Genomic DNA, 18225 nt, shown 5'->3' with positions numbered 1-18225 from the left:
AGTAAACTGTGGTTGTAACATATGAAACATCTAGAATCTCTATAAAAAATAATATATCCATTAATATTCTGAAAATTTCAAAATATATTAATATATTTACTTAAGCAAGTTCTTACAACTATTCTTTAGTTAATTCTAACCTAGTAAAAGCATATATATATATATATATATATATATATATATATATATATCCCTCTCCTTCCTTATATTGTACATGCCCTTGCAGCAATGTGACGCATGACTAAAAAATAGCATATGGAGACAAGTAATGAAGACAAAAGAAGATACAGGAAGGAGAAAAACTATGAGACTGTAGGAATAATTGTAAACTTTAAATTTATCTAAGTCTAAAGCCTCTATTTATATAAATGTATGGGCACTTTTATTTTACTTTTGCCTGTAGCATTAGGTATTTTGCATTTATAGATGTAATATTAAATGATGCTATTCAGATACAAACTTTCAAAAGGGCCACATTCTCTTTTCATTTTACCTAAGTGCAGCTTAAACATAAAAATGGTATCAATTTAAATTTGCCACAATGTCAAGTTTCCTGTGCTACCTTCACCCTTTGTTTTATAATTTATTTTATTTTATTAATATTACCTGTTTATAACATCCAGTCTTTCTAACCAAACTGCAACTTCATCAAGTCATAGGTCTGTAAAGCATGCTGGAATCCTGAGTGTCCTACACAGAGTAGGTACTTACTAACATTTATGGAAGCATGTTCTTGCACTTTCCTCCTCTACATTTTTTGCTAGTTTTCATTGATTTGGGGGTACTTTTTAAGACCCAGAGTATTTTTTTCTTCTCCATATTTAAGCTCATAAATCTGTTCTTTATAGAGAAAATGTATTCTTTGAAGGTAACTGAATACCAAGTAGTATCTTAAAATAACAACAAAAAAATCTAATTACTTATTATTACAGATATAAAAAAACCATTGGGATTGACATACGCATCAATATATCAATATTTAAATATTTTTTTATCACACACATCAAAATTTGAATAATTAACCGGAACAAGCTCACTAAAGGGCGCTTTCAAAAGTTACTCAGTTAAATGGCAACATCTGTTAAAATATGATTACATAAGTCACTTAGCAATTGTAAGGTACTGAAAGATGGTTATTAAAATAGTTCACTATTTCGACAATGTTTTCAGGGTAATGGGAAAATTCATGGGTTTTGTCTCGTGTATTTCTTCAAAACAAATAGAAATTATAATAATATCTTTAATTCTCAATAGTATGTGATAACTTAAACATAATCCAAATCTTAGAAATTTATTCTTAGGGTTAGCTATGAGACACCATAGTAATAGCGTTAGCACAAAGGATCAAGCATCTTACCATCAAATCCATCTTCTTCCGACCCTAGTTCATCATCTGAGCAGATGTTGAGGACATTTACCAGCATCTCAGTCACTAAAGAGAAAAATGGAAAAAAAAAAAAAAAAGAGGTTCATATTTTCTGTTGTAACCTTAATTCTTACTCTGGCATTGTTAACAAGCAAGCTTAGCAATAACGTTTCTTATCTAGTTTGCTCATAGAATCTCCTACAAAGTAGCATCTATAAAATCCAGATCATAAAAGATAACAGGTTTTGCAATTCTATGTAGACTTTATGTTTACAATATTATTAGCTTGTGCCTATGAAATCTAACTGTAATGTTTACAAGCTGTAGCTCAATGGACAATGAACCAATCAAATACATGGATGTGAATATATATAAATGTACGAAGGCGAAATGGTTACTTTTGAATTATTATATGTTTGCACAATGATGCTGCTAGATCTAGAGCAGCTTACAAACTTCTGTTTGGCAGGGACTAAGTGAATGCTGGATGTCTCTTTTTATTTTTTTTCAATTCCCCGGAGAACCCAGCACAGTGGTAGTCATGTGGTTTTGTGTTTAATAAAATTTGTTGATTGATAAACTAATATTTGAAGTCACTTTTGAGAATACCAATTTAAAAACAGAATGCTTTTATATGAATATTGTTATATTTTATTTTCAAAAAGGCTTTAAAATAAAGCTTAAGTAAATTTAATAAGAAATTTGGTTGAGTAAATAGATTATAATGGAATTATATAAAAGTGTTATATACAGATAATTAGTATTACATCATTTTTACATTCAAGTGCATTTTATTTACATTTAACATTTTGAGAAATTAGGTTGGGTTCTATCCTGAATGTGAAAAGAAACTTGTCCACTGTTTTTTCAAGAGCTACTTTTTAAAATCAATGTTCTTCTAGAATTGAAGATATATGACAAAGAGTAAAACTGCAGTGAAGCCAATATTAATCCAGTTTGTTTAATTATCAAAAATGAATTACATTAACCCCTTATCAGATATATCATTGACAAATATCTTCTCCCATTCAGTAGGCTTCCTTTTTGTTTTATTGATGGTTTCCTTTGTTGTGAAAAAGCTTTTAAGTTTGATGTAATCTCATATGTTTATTTTTTCTTTTATTTCCCTTGCCTGAGAGGATATATCAGTAAAAATATTACTGAGGGTAATGTCTGCAAATTTACTCTTTATGTTTTCTTCTAGGTGTTTTATGGTTTCAGGTCTTACATTTAAGTCTTTAATCCATTTTGAATTTGTTCTTGTATATGGTGTAAGTAGGTGGTCCATTTTCATTTTCTGGATTAAGAAATGGTGGTACATTTATACAATGGAGCGTTACTCTGCTATAAAGAATAACGAAATCATGCCATTTGCAATGATAGGGAGGAACCTAGAGACTATTATGTTAAGTGAAATGAGTCGGTCGGAGAAAGACAAATACCATATGACAAATACCATATGATTTCACTTATATGTGGAATCTAAAAAACTGATAGAATGAGCCAAGTAAACAGAAATAGTCTCAGAGATATAGAGGAACAACTGATGGCTGCTAGTTGGGAGGGGGGTGGGGATGAGGGAGAAGGGGAAGGGGTTAGACAGCATAAATACGTAACTACAATATTGCCACAGGGACATGAAAGACAGTTCAGGGAATATAATTAATAATGTTGTAAATATTTTGTAGGGTTTCAGGTGCTCACATGTCTTGCTAGGGAGACCACATCATGGATGGGGTGAGGTTTGATCACTGCACTGTACACCTGAAGCTGATATTGTATAATATTGTATGATATATATATATATATATATATATATATATATATATATATATATATATATATATATAGTCACGTCACAGGACGTGGAGTATAGTGTGGGAGTGGCGTCAAGGAAATCGTAATGAATATGTATGATATCGGTGGGGGAGTGGGGTGGCAGATTGGGGAAGGGGGTTGTTACTTTGAGGGGTAAAAAGTATAACTATTGCACTGTGTTGTACAGCTGAAACTAATTAAAAAATGTTCATTTCACAATAAAAAAGTGAATTATGAATACAAATATATTAATTTTTAAAGTCATAGATATTCAAAATCTAAATACTTAATGGAAACACCACTATGAGAGTGTTCACATGGCACCCAGTAGTTGCCAGGATTCGCATTGCTTCTGCTCCCAGGGAAGACAGATGACCCTAACATGTGCTGTGTGTGATCAGTGCAGGAAAGTGGTGACATGGTATAGTGCTGGGAACATTTACCAAAGACTACTCAAATTTACTTTAGGCTTATTTTGGTATACAAAGGACAGTCTTCTTTGCTGACAACTCATAACTTCCTGGTCATTATAGGTTATTTAAAGAAAAAAAATACTGTGGGAAAATAAGTATTATATATATATCCCTATATTAATATTAATGTTATTATACATAAATTTATTAATATAAATAAATATTTCATAAACTTTTTTTCAAAAAGCCCCTCATAGGACATCATTTTTCTGTGTGCAAACTTATATTTTTATTACAAAGCCCACTTGCCTTCTCACGTGATATGTGAGACTATGCATGGGGAATGATCTAGTCTATCTCTAGTAGGCCTCCTGGACTAAAAGCTCAACTCAGTGGCTGTAGGCCTTTCCTCAAAATTTTTGAAGCTTAGGTCAAACTATAAAAACAGAACAAAGGGACAAGGAAGAAAGGGAGGGAGGAAGGGAAGGAGGAAGACAAAGTCTTCTGGAAAAGTGGGGCAAGTTAATATACATCTTTTAAACGTAAATTTGTCTCACCTTATAACACACCAATGGCCACTGCTGTATTTTTAATAAACTTTTTTTTTGTTGTTGTATGATGTAGTCCTTCAAAATACAGTAGCCATTAATCACTGCCGTACAATGATTATTCTTAACACCAGAAATGTGAGGAAATCATCGCTACCCATAATTTGACAGGTAGTTTGTAAAATAAAATAGTACTTTAAAATTTATTACTTTTAAATTATAATACAAAAAGGTAAGAATAAAAGGTAGTCATTATAGCTTGAAGCCAGTTAATACCACAGTTCTGTAATTTTTGAGTTGCATTATTCTAATGAGATTGTATAAATCTTCATTTCTTTGGTTGTCGCTTAATTCACTCATTGTGTTCTGTTAATGGGATCCTCACCGACACACTTTCAAATCACTTCTCTGGTGGTACAGCTTTACTGGTTAGGCTAAAGTTATTGCTCTTTCTGAGTGTTTCATGCTAAGATAGCCCACATCTCCTTCCTACACCATTTTATTAAGAACATCTCAGGATTCCACAACACACCTTTTTCTCCAACAAATGGCAGGGACCAAGTGAAAACATCCATGAAATTTGGGAGCCAGTATGGATGAGGAGAACAGTTGAATTGCCTGATATTCATGACGTTGTTCTCATACTTCAATACCGCAGCTGAAAAAAACAAAAGAAGAAGGATGTTGGATTCACAAGCACATGTTTCTGCTTCTCCACGTGGCTTTAGTTGATCAAGAAAATTCAACAATTTGAGCTAAGTTCCAAACCATGGAGGCAAATAGCTTACTGGATCATGACTGTTTACAGGACTTCAAGGCTTATCCTTCAGTTGGTGTAATATGGAACTACACAACATATGAATACTAACTATGAAATGGCGTTACAATTCGGCAAATATTTATACAAAATAGTTAACCAAATGTCTGTTAGGAATGGAATCAAGCTCCTTTTGAAGTCAAGAATATTTAATATCTGATGACATTAATGAAAGTGGCATAGCTAAGTTAGTTTAATATAATTTAATAATCTCAAATACTTGAAGATTATTTGTTTTTCTTAAAAAGCACACTTTTCCCCAGAACTCACAACAGTTATACAAAAGAGCTTAAATTAGATTGCATTCTTGATTTAATAATGTAAAAAGTTTGGACTGAATTCTGCATAAAATAACATGCTGGTATCTGACTCCACCCTCGAGGTCTGAAAAGAAGGCGCCACGCATGACTTAGGAAGATGAATTGGCCTGCTTCACTCTGCTTTGTGGGTGTCTCTAAGTTAGAAACACCCTCACACACTGTTACAGTTGCAGAGATCCTAAGAGTCTCACCTCTAACTGGATTCAGAAATTCATTCTCTAGCAATCCTGACACAGGATTGGCAGGTCTCTGTGAGTACTTTCAATGAAGGAAATGTTACCTGTTTTAATGGGGTCATCCAGTCTATGAATACGCAATTTTAAGCTGTGGGAAACTGTCAGGTTGAGTTTAAACTTTTTTACCACTCCCTGATCCTATGATCCTAGTTCTGCCTTCAGGAAAAATATAGAATATGATATATATATATATATATATATATATATATATATATATATATATATACACACACACACACACACGTTTCTAAATGATAGTTTTTAAAATATTAAGAACAAAACTTTAATATCATACCATCCTGAATTTGGCAAGAGTTCATTTTTATTGACTTTTATCATGGCATAACCAGCATTTTGTTAGTGGAGATTACTGAACAGGTCCTAGATGATGTCAAACGGGTTTTTGTTTAGGGGTCTAAAATATAGAAAAATTCATTATTTCATTACTTTAAAAATTTTAGACTGACTTTTAGATAAGGATATGTTGCAGCATGTGATTATAGATAAAAAAAACAAAGGTAGTGGTTAAAATTCTATTTTTCAGAAGTTCTGAAAGTTAACTAGGTTTGGGCTCTTACATTAATGTCTGAGCTAATATCACTTAACTTCTTACTTAACGATATCTTTAACACAACACTGCTTTCATAACTCTACATTTGCTCTTCCACTGGGAATATTTTCTCAGGAACCACTGAATGTCCAATCCCTTACCATCCTTTGGTGTCCAGTCCAAACACTATCCTCTTAGTGAAATCTTTTCTGATTTTTTCTGATAGATATAGGTTTCCCTTACTCTGAATTCCAAATATATACTTCTTGACGTATACTTCTATATGGCATTTATTATTCAATTCTGGTCATAGTTATTTTATGTATATATGTTCACACCCAACTTCTTTCAATTTCTTCAAGGACAAATACCATACAACAGGCTTTCTATTTCTTTGTATTTCACATACTACCTTCTCAGCATAGATGCTCAGAAGCTAAGGATATATCTTGATATTTCCCCTATGACCAAAATTCTTTCTAACCTTTTTAACCCTTCCTCATGTGAGATGGCTTGTAGAGCCTTTTCCTCACGCTGCTCATCCCTGTTCTGGATGCATGCCACACTGGAAACGCCACTGTTAAAGTGGGTCCAGAACTAATAGAATCCTAGTGGGTTTGATCAGTGCAAGTATGGGAGGACAGACAGTTTCCTGTGACTTGGGTAGTACATATATCATAGTACAGCCTATTAATATGTTTACGTTTTCAGCAGCTTGCAGTTAAGTAAAATCATACTTGAAGAACAACTAAAATCATACTTGAGAATAGTATCTTTGCTCTGAATCATATTTTTGCCTGACCAATGGGGAATGATAGGGAACAGAATTACAGACATGTTGGGGGCCAGAGCTGCAGATAGTGCAGTCAGCAGTGATATGAAGGGAGTTACTCTCCTGTTACAACGGAATCCTGAATCCTGCATATATTTCTGTAAACCCATTCTTCTTTGCATTAGCCTATCATTTACGCCATTTGTCATTTGGCCTAAGGATACAGTAATATAGAATTAAAACATGTAAAATAAAATTAAAAAATCATGGCAAATTATCATACCAATGTTTCTGATCTACCAAATGGGAAAGGTAAAGTTATTTCCCACCTTTGCTACCTGCTACCTGAGTACAGGATCCATAGTAAAAGGTCTTTACTGTTTTGGAATACTGCATTTTCCCAGCAGGAGTGTATCCTCACATCTTCAAAACAACGTTTTAAGGCTCTACGTTGTCTTTTTGAACTGTAAGTTAGCCTCTAAGGTTCCCTTGCTTTGTATTAACATTACATTGGTAAAGCAGGAGGAATGAAAATAAGTGTTATAACTAACAGTGTCCTGGAGGAATGAAAGAGGCTTTATCAAATATGTAATTTAATCCTGACTACAAATCTGAGAAGCAGGCGCAACTGCCCTTATGTTACAGGCTAATGAAGTGACTTGCTCAAGCTCATGCAACCAGTAACTGGAAGGTCTCACTCATATGTAAACTCAGCTTTTACTGACACCAAGTTCATTGCCTTTCTACCATTCCCATCTGTCTTTAATTAATTAGAAATGTATGAATTTTAGTCCTAGCTGTTATACTAATTTAACTTTTAATGTGGTATTTGTAATTAAAGACATTTAAGCTTTTGTCAAGACACATGATTGAGAAAACTGAAATAGGAAAGAAATTCACAAGTGAGGGTAAGTATTGTTCCATAGATAAAACACTTGTTTTGTAGATGGTGAGATAAAGCATTTACTCATTTGACATCGCTTAACACATTTTTCTGAGTGCCTACTAATAAAGCAGATACTGTTCAGATTTTCTTTTTGTTTATCAACAGCAGAAATAATAAATTTTAACAAGCAGCTATGTTGACTAAACATCAGTTATATACTAGGCACTGTATTTGGTTTGGTACCAACACAATCGCAAATCTTCACAATATCCCTCAAAAGTGGTTCTTACCATTTACATTTTGAAAATGAACAGTGAGGTTATTCGCTCAAGGTCACACTTGAGAAGCAGCAAACCCCAGCTTTGGCCTGACTCTAAAGTCCCTGAGCTTTCTAGCATCTCATGACCTTCTCATCCTAATTGCATAAATCATTCAATGCCTACTAAATTTTGGACACAGATTCTCCTTCTACATTTATTCTTTTTAAAAAAGAGCACTGAGCTGAAAGGCCAAGAGCCCAGATGCTAGATAGATTCTGTCATTAATTACTCAAGAGACCCAAGGTCACTAAATGTTTCTAGGTCTCAATTACCTCACCTAACTACATAGACTTGTCTAGATAATTTATTACTTCTTGATCTGAGTGATGTTAACGAACTTCTGGAACAAAGACCTCATTGTTAATGGAATGGCTGATTAACGTTCTCAGAAATTCTATAGGCTATTCATAGAACTTTTTTTCTTATTTTTCTATAGATTAAAAATCAACTTAAAAATGCAAATACACCAATATGTATATTTTTCTTAAGCAACATAAAATATTCAAGCAAAAATACTTCTCAAATAACCTAATATTAATAAGTTACTCATGAATTTTGATGTTTTGTATAATAAATAAATATATATATATATATATATATATATATAGTCACAAAGATTCATGCGAAAAATTAAACCAAAACAGTCCCAAATATCTGCAGTCACGAAATTCGCAATTAACACTTCATCTTCCACCTCCCACATCCTCCGCCCCTGCCACCTGCCTCTGACTGTCACTGGGATTATAAAACTCAACTAGAGCCCTAACAGTGCGCTCTTCTTGAAAGATGTTTATCTCCAGTGCAATATAAATAATACAAATGGCTGCACTTCAAAAATCACTCGAGAACACCTCCTGAGACCTTGTCTGAGAAATAGAGAGAGAAAAAAAGAACAAAGTCTCCCATCAAGGAGCTCCTCTATTCCACATGACCTCGTGTCATCTAACAATTGTATCAGAGACCTGGAGAAGGACTGTGACATATTTACTGGCCCCACATTAATAATCATAATTTAGAGCACACCTGACTGCACAGAAACAAAGGCTGAAAGGGAGCATAAAGGAACTTGGGGAAAAGGTAATATGTCACTTTAGAGGCTAGTAACTCTGTCTTAAAATTGTAAAAATATCTAAAATAGATAAGAGTGAGAATAATATTGGTTCTGTCACATAGTAACTGTGAACATGGGCAAATATTTCTACTTCTTTGAGCTTTATTTTCCAAACTTATAAAGTAGGAATAATACATGTCCTGTCATTTTCAAAATATAAAGATCAAATAAATAAGTGGTTGATATACACAAGTATATATACGATCAGATAAAATATTTGACACTTGAAAAATGTAACGTGTCATAACTCAGTTTCAAATTTCTCAGGGAGGGGAAGGCTATCTATTTTTAATAGTTTGCCATTTTATCATTTCCACCGAATGTGTCACATCTAGACACTAGGATCCAAAGAATTTGAGCCAAAAAGTGATCCTTGGAATTAGCTAAAGTACAGTATAACACTGTGAATCATTTCTAACATCACAATTTTGCATACAGAATTCAAATTTCTTACATGAAATGATTTTTGCCAAGTCAACAAGAATCAGTTATGAATTCCTGACCAATTTTAGCTGGCATATTCCTTTAAGTTCTAATTCATATTAGAACTTAAAGAATTAGAATTCATATTAGAATGCTAAAATAAGGCTTAAGTAACCCTAGACCAGGGGTCGACATATTTTTGAGACAGAAGAGCCACCAGGGGTCGGCAAACTGTGGATCGCGAGCCACATGTGGCTCTTTGGGTACGTACATGTGGCTCTGCAGTAAAATTGAAAATGAAAATACAATTGTCATAGTTTTGCTTATAATATTATTTTAAATTTTCCTTATTTGTAAAAATACATTTGTGGCTCTCGAATAATTTTTACATTGTTGTGAGGGACAGGATTGGCTCTTCCAGGGGTTGGCAAACTTTTGAGATGGAACGTACCCAAAGAGCTACACGTGGCTCGCAAGCTGCAGTTTGCCAACCCCCACCCTAGAGTAAATGAGAGAGAGGTTTAGCTGAAGCTTTAAGCTACTTGGAGGAGATGACATGAACATAGTAAACCCTGTGCCCATGCCTTGCTCTCATTTATCGAAGCTGATAATTACCAGCTCCAAATGAATAACAAGGGTAACTATACCCTGGTGGGAGGGACCTCGAAAACTTAAATCACAGAACAGTCTTTTCACCTTCAAGTTTGCACTTGGTATCAATGGTACAATGGTTACTGTAGGTTACAATGGTTCTAGGTTGCTATCTTCAAGATAGCTTTGGCACTGAGTTAATATTAAGCCCATACAGTTGATAGCTACATTATTTTCCATGGAAGTAATGTCACTGCAGACTTTTTGACATTGTCAGGGTAAAGTCCAGGAGTCTCTTGCAGATCTAGAATTTCTAGCTATTGAACAGCAAGTAATAACCCATGGATTCACGTCTTTAAATATACATATATCTCCATACATCCCTATTTTATTCCCCTTGTTAAATGTTTTACAGAGAAATAGGTCCAGTGTTAAGACTCTTCTATACTATCTGTCAGCAAATGGAACACCTCAGGATGCTTCCCCAAACTGATCCTGTCCCACTGGCCGTAGAAAAGCACTGACACTGGATCTGTGTGGAGGACTCAACATCATGCCAGATCCTGTCTCCATCACCACTGAAGATCTTATGTAACTTTGAGTCCTGGAATCCTGTCATTCCATGGACAAAGGCATGTGAAAAGCAAGGATGACCTCGCCCACTGCATTATTGCTTACTTTGCTGAAATTCCACAATTACTTAACTGCTGTAATGTACAATTATGTAGTCGTGATGATTAAGAAATTTGTTAAAGCACAGATACATAGATTATATGTAGATTAATTCAATTAAAATATATACTGAGAATATTTCTTACATATTAAGTCTTGATAGATTTTTCTATTTCACCCTCTATCTCATTAATTAAATGTTTAAATGTAAGCAAGCTGACAACTGGACTAAAACGAATCTATTTAAAAAGTGGCCTCCAGTAACGACACTTTCACAGTGGAGCTGAATACACAAAAGCCAAAAGTATACCCAGCATAGGGGATACTTTTTAATGGGAGAAATTATTTATTTTAGAACAGTATAAATAATAGTCTATTCTTTTAATAATGTACATATTTGGATGTATAACGCTCATGTAAATTTAAAGTGATGACAAATGACTCTTCATTTCAAACGCTTTTCTTACGAAGAACAGTTAGTCACCTAAATATAATGAAGTCACGAACTAAACGGGGATCAGCGGAAACTGAAAGCTTCCACGTAACAATGAAGGAGTTGAGGGCACAGATGGAGGTTAACCTGTGGTCTCTGGTCAGTCAGCCCACTCTTCTAATCCCAGTTATTCCACGACTAGCTTGTATGAACCATGGGGAAAGCATGTAACCTCTCTGTGCCCCAGTTTTCATCAATTAAAATCAAGAGTTTAATGTAACTCATTGAGCTGTTAAAAGATTAAGTGCATTTGCACACAATGGAGAGCAGTGTCTGGCAACTGGAGGTGCTCAATAAGTTAACTTTTATTATTGTTATCATTTACCCTCCTTGTAGGAATAAAACAAATAGCATTTTTATAGCACGCTACCCTCAACTGAAGGAAAATATTTCATTAACTAAGCATTATTACCAATCTAAGACTTCAAAGAACATGTACCAAACTATTATATCAACCAAAGTGACGATGATAATGATAATGGCACAGGAAATTATTGTAAAATCACAGATTAATGCCACATAAAGAGTCCTGCATGCTGACAACTCTCTGCAGTTCACTTTATCCACTCATTTCAGAGAGGTGAGTTCTTTGAAAACCAATCAGAACTTCCTAATCTCAAGTTCTCTTTAGCCTTTAATGTCTACATAAATTTCTTTTCTACCACCTCATAATGATAATGAAAGGGGACAATACCAGGAGTTTTGTTCATGGTTTATGATTTGTTCCTTCATAAGTTCTTATGTTCTAAAGCATTTCTCGGTAGACTGTTCAAGGTTTAATAATCATTATGAAGAAATTATCTTCCTAGTGTGTGTAATTCTACCAATATTCCTCAGACTAAAGCATAAAACTATTTATTAAGTAAATGAAGAAATAACATTTTTTTTGGGTGGGGTGGTATTTTACTTGTTTTATACTAGTAACAAAAAAAAACCCTACTTGGCCTACAATTTATTAGCAAATATCAAATAACAAAATGCTGTGGTGATATGTATTTACATTTTCTATATCAAAATCACTGACCTGGGCAAACGGCTGCTAAGATAATCTTTAGATTTGAGATGATGGTAAGAAAAAAGTAAGTGTTGGGAAAACCATTGTCATCAGACAAAGTAGCTGGATTATTTTTATCCAACTTGGAAATCAACTAATGATCACATCTATGCCTATGGCGGTAAAGACTCCAAAAATGCTTTAAAAATGTTTGTCAATGCCAAAGGTTCTGCCCATGCTTGAGACAGGCCTACGACTCTAGACTCTAGAGAAATGGCCCCTTGCTGTGAAACATGGGTGCCACTGTAGGGTAGTAAGCTTTTTCACATGCTATCGAGAAAGAGGCAGAGAACGCTCCTCCAGATTGTCAGGGCACGGATTCAACTCCCTTCCAGGGAACCCCCATCTCCCTCTCCCACCCAGGATAAGGATCTGATCTAGATGGTTCCACATTTGGCTCCTGAACCAGGTGGGTACCAGATATCTCTAAGCTTGTGAATGTTATTCCTGAAGTGAAACAAGTTCCTAATGTGAAGGAATGGTGGTGTAGTATGGAGTGAGATTTTCAGGCCTGGCAACACCTCACTGTGTAGATGGTGGCATGAGACCTAGTGCTCCTGCTGGAAGCCAGGGGTCCACGGCAAACTGGCTTCAGATACGTTGCATCTGCTCCTGTATGTTCACATCATGACCACCAACAAGGTTTTTACCGTAGCTTCACTGTATCAGCAACCCAACCCTCCCTTACGATGGTATCTTCCTGTCAAACCATAAATGATCTTTTGGTTTATAAATGTATCTTCCTGAAGTCCCTGACTACTTTTTGACAGGAAAATATTTGAGGATGTTGAGAATGTCAAGTTTTGGTAAGATTAAAGTGCTTTTTATAAGCAATTCTATCATGTTGCCTAGTTTTAAAGTCCAAAACACCAAAGTACATTTTCCCTATCAGAAAGGGGAGATGTTTGCATCTCATAATTTTAGCAAACAGTGTGTTTCTTGTTCATCCTTGAAACCTGATTTTCCACCTTTATCTTCCTTAACCTATTATAATATTGAATTGATGTTTTCTCCTGGTTGTCAATTTAATCTCTGGTCTTGAGTGCTAAATGAATTTGGTTTTCATTTAGATTTTCCCCTGAAATCCAAAATACGTTTCATTTAATAAATTATTCTTAATTACTTAATTTTACTGTGAGTGACTTTTCCTGGAACTGAGTTATATACCCCTGGTATGTATATTTCTCTACATCTGTATCATACCATATCCTTCACTCAACACTCACCCACACATGTGACAATTCCTCTAAACTTTAGAGAACTGGCAGCACATGGAAACCTACTGTAATTCACTTTAGATTTTTTTGAAGCACAGGTATATCACAGAAAGATAAAGGGTTTAACTGCTTACAATAAGGTTTAAAACACATTTTTCCAGAGGTTCATTATCGTTTTCAGCCAAAACTGAATTGTTTAAAGCAGAGTTCACATCTGCCATTGTATCTTAGATACTGAGATTTTACTCTAAGATTATAAGGTTGACTCTTAAATGTCACTTCCTCAGTTAAGCCTTTTTTTTGTTCTCACCGACTAACTTCCACTATTTATTTCATGCCACTTTTTTTTGGTAGTATTTTCCAAATATATTTAAATAATTATTGGCGGGATTATTTATTTAATGTCTATCCTACCACCAAATTATAAACCCCGCTAGGGCAAAGGCCATGTCTGTCTTCTTCATTTCATATCCCCAGCGCCTAGCGTGGTGACTGGTACATAGTGAGTTCTCAATAAGAGTTTGTGTCATCGGTGAGTGGATGGGGTTGAGGTCACTTTTACGGGGGCAAATGAAAATGATGAAGAGGAGGAGGAAGGGGAGGAGAAGGAGTAGAAGCAATGTTTCATGACTACATTTTCCTTGTGTTTGGTGTATTGGGGCAATTATAAAATTGCTTTTTCCTTGGGGTTACAGAGTCACAGGAGAAAAATAATTCAAATGTGCAAAATGCTCTACAAATGTTTAACTCCAATTGGGAAAGAGCACCTGCGCCGGTGATGGCCGTAATTCAAAGTGAGATGACGCTCTGTGGGTCAGTACCAGTAGGGTGCTATCGGCCACTGTCTTGCTATTCATTCCCAGAAGGAAAATGCTTTAATCAATCCCTGTATTAACTGCCTACCAGGTATAAGGAATGTTACTTGGCTTTACATCGTGTATCAAAATGCCCCTGCTTCAAACTTATAATAATCTGATTAGGAAGTTACAGAAATGTGAACTCTAGGGAAAACTAACTAGAAAAAAAAAAGTAAATGATAAGTACAAGGGCAAATGATTGCCATCGCAGCCACTCAGAGGACTACCAACCGAAGTCCTCACGGCAACACAGACGGGAGGGGGTCTAGTCCATTTAGGTGGGCAAAGTAGAGTGAGACAAGTATTCGAGATGGAAACAAGTGTGTGGACAAAGATGTGGAGAAAGAGAAAGCAAAAAGTTGTCCCGGGCAATGAACAGAACAATTTGGCTAAAGTAAAGGGCTCACCCAGAGAGAAGCGGAGAGGGGTCATAAAGGTAGTCTGACCCATAAAGTGAAATTATAACCAAGAAGCTGAGGAGGAGGAAGGACGTTCCGCTATGAGCTTCTGCGAAGCCCCACACTGACACGTGGCATAATAATAGCAGCATAAAACATTCAATGACGACAGTATCTTAGTACTGCACAGCACTTTTTTTTAAAGCAATTTCACCTATTATTCACAAAAACTGTTTTTCTTGTTTTACAGAGGTGTCACTGCATGCCAATACAGGTAGATGCGTTAGTTGTGGAATGGCAGAGCTGTGACTCAAGCCTACATCTTTTGTCCTGGTGTCTTGCAGGAGAAGGCAGGACACAAGAGCAAGGAGATGGAGAAGCCAGCTGTGCTAGCGCAGACTGGAAAGGACGAGCACTGAGGGAACGAATGCGGCCTACACCAAGGATGGGCACTGACAGTCACAGCTTTCCAAATGCTGCTTTTCACTGCAGGCAAGTATGGGCTGCGAATCAGGACAACGGGGCATTTAAACACGAAACTAATCACACACAACTACTACTGGCTTTAAGATGGCAGAATACATCTATTTTTTCTCATTCTCTCATTTTGCCAGAAAGCTATTACTGCTGCTTTAATTCATAGAAGCTTGAAAAAATAAAATCATACTGACACTCTCAGGTTCCTTGTAAGGCCAGCTGCTTCTAAGAATCAAACGGTTCACTCAGAGACTCTTTTCACTACTCTCTTCCGTGAACTGTGTTCTGAAGCTGCTTGCAACCCAGCTTGGTTGCACCGCATTTTAAAATTCTCGTTAACATTTATTCCATTCAAATACAGCCATCCCCACGTCAGCAGTGACTCCCACTCCCATGCACTGTACACAGTGTCAGCACAGCAGCTCTCAACTGCTTTAGCAACTTTACACAAAAGCCTTTTGAAATTATGCTCCAACTGAAGACTATAGCTTTCTTCTTCCTATCAATTTATCTCTTTCCCTCAGGAGAATTTTTTTCTTTTATGAAATGGTTCCCAAAATGAAATGCTCCTATCCCTTTCCTGTGAGATTGCAATCTACCCCAAAGGGCAGAGAACACAGCGAATGGAAGAACTACAGAACCTCAAAGATAGGGTGCACTGATGTCTATTGTTCTGCAGTTCGCAGCTTGCTAAATGAGAACCACAGACAAAGCAGAGTGCGGGGAACAGCTATTGGTCTCAAGCAAAACTGCATTACCTAGTGTGAGGATGAATGGAAAAGCTCTGTTTTTATGAGGTCAAATCCCAAGTTTTTTCTGTTTAAAAAACTGTTTTGACTTTTTAATTGTTAAAAAACTTGTAGGTACCTGCTACTGAGTCATCAGTATCGGTCAAGCAAATTACTTGTTTGGGCACTCCTTCACAAGGTTTAATAGAAAAGAAAAAAAATTTAATGCCATAAAACTATAAAAACCTGAGTGTTCACATTTTATATACTTTTGGTAAATAATAGGATCATGGTGGGACATGCAGGGTGACTTTTGGAGTTCTTGCATTCCTTGGAAGTACCACAGGGGAACTCTCAGGTGTAAGGTGAGGGACCCTTATCCAATCAAAGGGAATTAGCTCTTATTGGCTTTATACAAAAGGCTTCAAGATTGAGACTTTACCTGGGGAAAAAAGTGCTTGCTGCTTAAAAGTAAAAGAAGTATCAAAAACACAGACCTTGACTTAATTTTTTCTTCTTTCTAGACAAATGTTAACCATTCTTTAATGTCCAGATCACATTTTATCTTAAACAAGGCCTTCTCCGACCATTCTAGAAAATCACCGCTTGTTGAATGTTCATAGTGGTTGACTTTTAGATTATACTTAATCACATTGTGTCTTATTATTATTTTTTTATCACTCAAATGTCTTAGTCAACTGGCTTGTAAGCACTTGACATGCTAATGTTTTTTGTTTGTTTTTTTTACTTTGCATGGGTCTTGCCACAGAGTACTAAAGGCAGCATGTATTTTTTTAGGAAGTAGGCAACTTGAAAAGGGGCACTACTGTTCCTTGTCCCCCGGCATCCACAGTTGTGACATAAACTGCACTGTGCTTACTGAGGACCATGCTCCGTGGCCACAGAAGAGAGCCCACCACAGGCAGTATGGTAATATGGTAATATGAGATTGTGTGGCTGCAGCAAACCCCATCCAGCAGGTGTCACGCTACGGAGGGGAGGGTGACAGTCATGAACTCTGTCGTAGAGCAGACCTGAGTGGGCAGAGTCAAGGACTGGGAAGAGATGTGTGGTGGCACTGCAATCACATGTGGTTTGCCCGCTGGCGCACGATCCCTGACAGATCCAGAACGTATGGGGGTCAGGGTCCAGCCCTGAGCAGGAGCAGGTGGGAAGTGCTAACTAAGCAGGAATCAGGGCACAGACAGAAAGGGGAAGCTTACTTTTCACAGGGAACCTAGAATACAAGACAAACAAAGGCAACGACCTATTCATAAAGACAGAGGACACAGAACAGGTGCTTGAGAATCAACGTGGCCACATCCCGCCTCAGGCATCTGGACACCAGCCTGTGACAGGAAGCACCTATCACAACTCACTCAGGCATGGAAAAGGCTCCCAAATCTAGGAGTTCAGACTGGTTCTGATACGAAGCTGCCTTTCTTTGCCTGCCTTTCCTGGGCTATATCTCACCTCACACATATTATTTGCGTGCTGTTTCTCTTTCTGTCTCCATTTCTCTGAATCTCAGATATCCACACTCAGACATGCTGCCTAGGTCCTACCCAGACCAAGGCTGACAAAAGTTAATGGCTTTTTCACATTTTATCACCCATTCTGCCACACCTATAACACTCCTCATCATTTTCAAATAAAGAGATCACTTTGATGAAAGAAGATAAGGAGCCCCTTGTTCCTTCCTCCTCTCTTCCCTTTAGTCAGGAAATAATGTCTTCTTGTTTCCTGGTGTCTTTCAGGCACCCAGGTGTGGTGTTTCAGAAAGGAAACGCGGAATGCCAAACCAGATGTGAGTCTGATCCTAGTTCCTCTCTGCCTAGCTGAGTGCCCTGGGTGAGGCCTTGAACTAGAGACTCACTTTGCATATTAAAAGAGGATTGCGGACTGGTGAGATTTACTTTGAAGTTTAATACAATTTTTCTAAAAAAAATAAATGAATCTGTACTTTCCTAGCATCAGATCTGACTCATCCTAGGTTCTCAATAGATGTAATCTGAATTGGAATTTTAAGCTATAGCTTATTTATGCTTATTTTTCTTGATTTTTTTTTTTACATGTACAATCACACTGTTCTTATTTAAATCCACATCCTTCTTAAGGAGCATGATTTCGGATTACTGCCAATTATAATTTCTTTTAA

The 18225-nt window shown here is 36.3% G+C and overlaps 1 protein-coding gene across 2 annotated transcripts in view; it reads right to left on the bottom strand.

Annotated features, from left to right (window-relative positions):
• The window catches only part of PPP3CA (protein phosphatase 3 catalytic subunit alpha), a 315325-nt gene that overhangs the window by 35433 nt on the left and 261667 nt on the right, over positions 1–18225 (bottom strand). For both annotated transcript variants that reach the window (XM_019660762.1, XM_019660761.1), the window contains exons 9-10: positions 4678–4803; positions 1358–1432 (exon numbers count right to left, since the gene is read on the bottom strand). In XM_019660762.1, coding sequence (XP_019516307.1) covers positions 1358–1432; positions 4678–4803 — 201 coding nt within the window. The remainder of the gene's footprint in view (positions 1–1357; positions 1433–4677; positions 4804–18225) is intronic.

Source organism: Hipposideros armiger, unplaced genomic scaffold (assembly GCF_001890085.2).
Source record: "Hipposideros armiger isolate ML-2016 unplaced genomic scaffold, ASM189008v1 scaffold_328, whole genome shotgun sequence".
In the NCBI taxonomy this organism is placed as follows: domain Eukaryota; kingdom Metazoa; phylum Chordata; class Mammalia; order Chiroptera; family Hipposideridae; genus Hipposideros; species Hipposideros armiger.
Note: the sequence above shows the minus strand (reverse complement) of the source record. Positions and strands in the feature narration are given on the sequence as shown.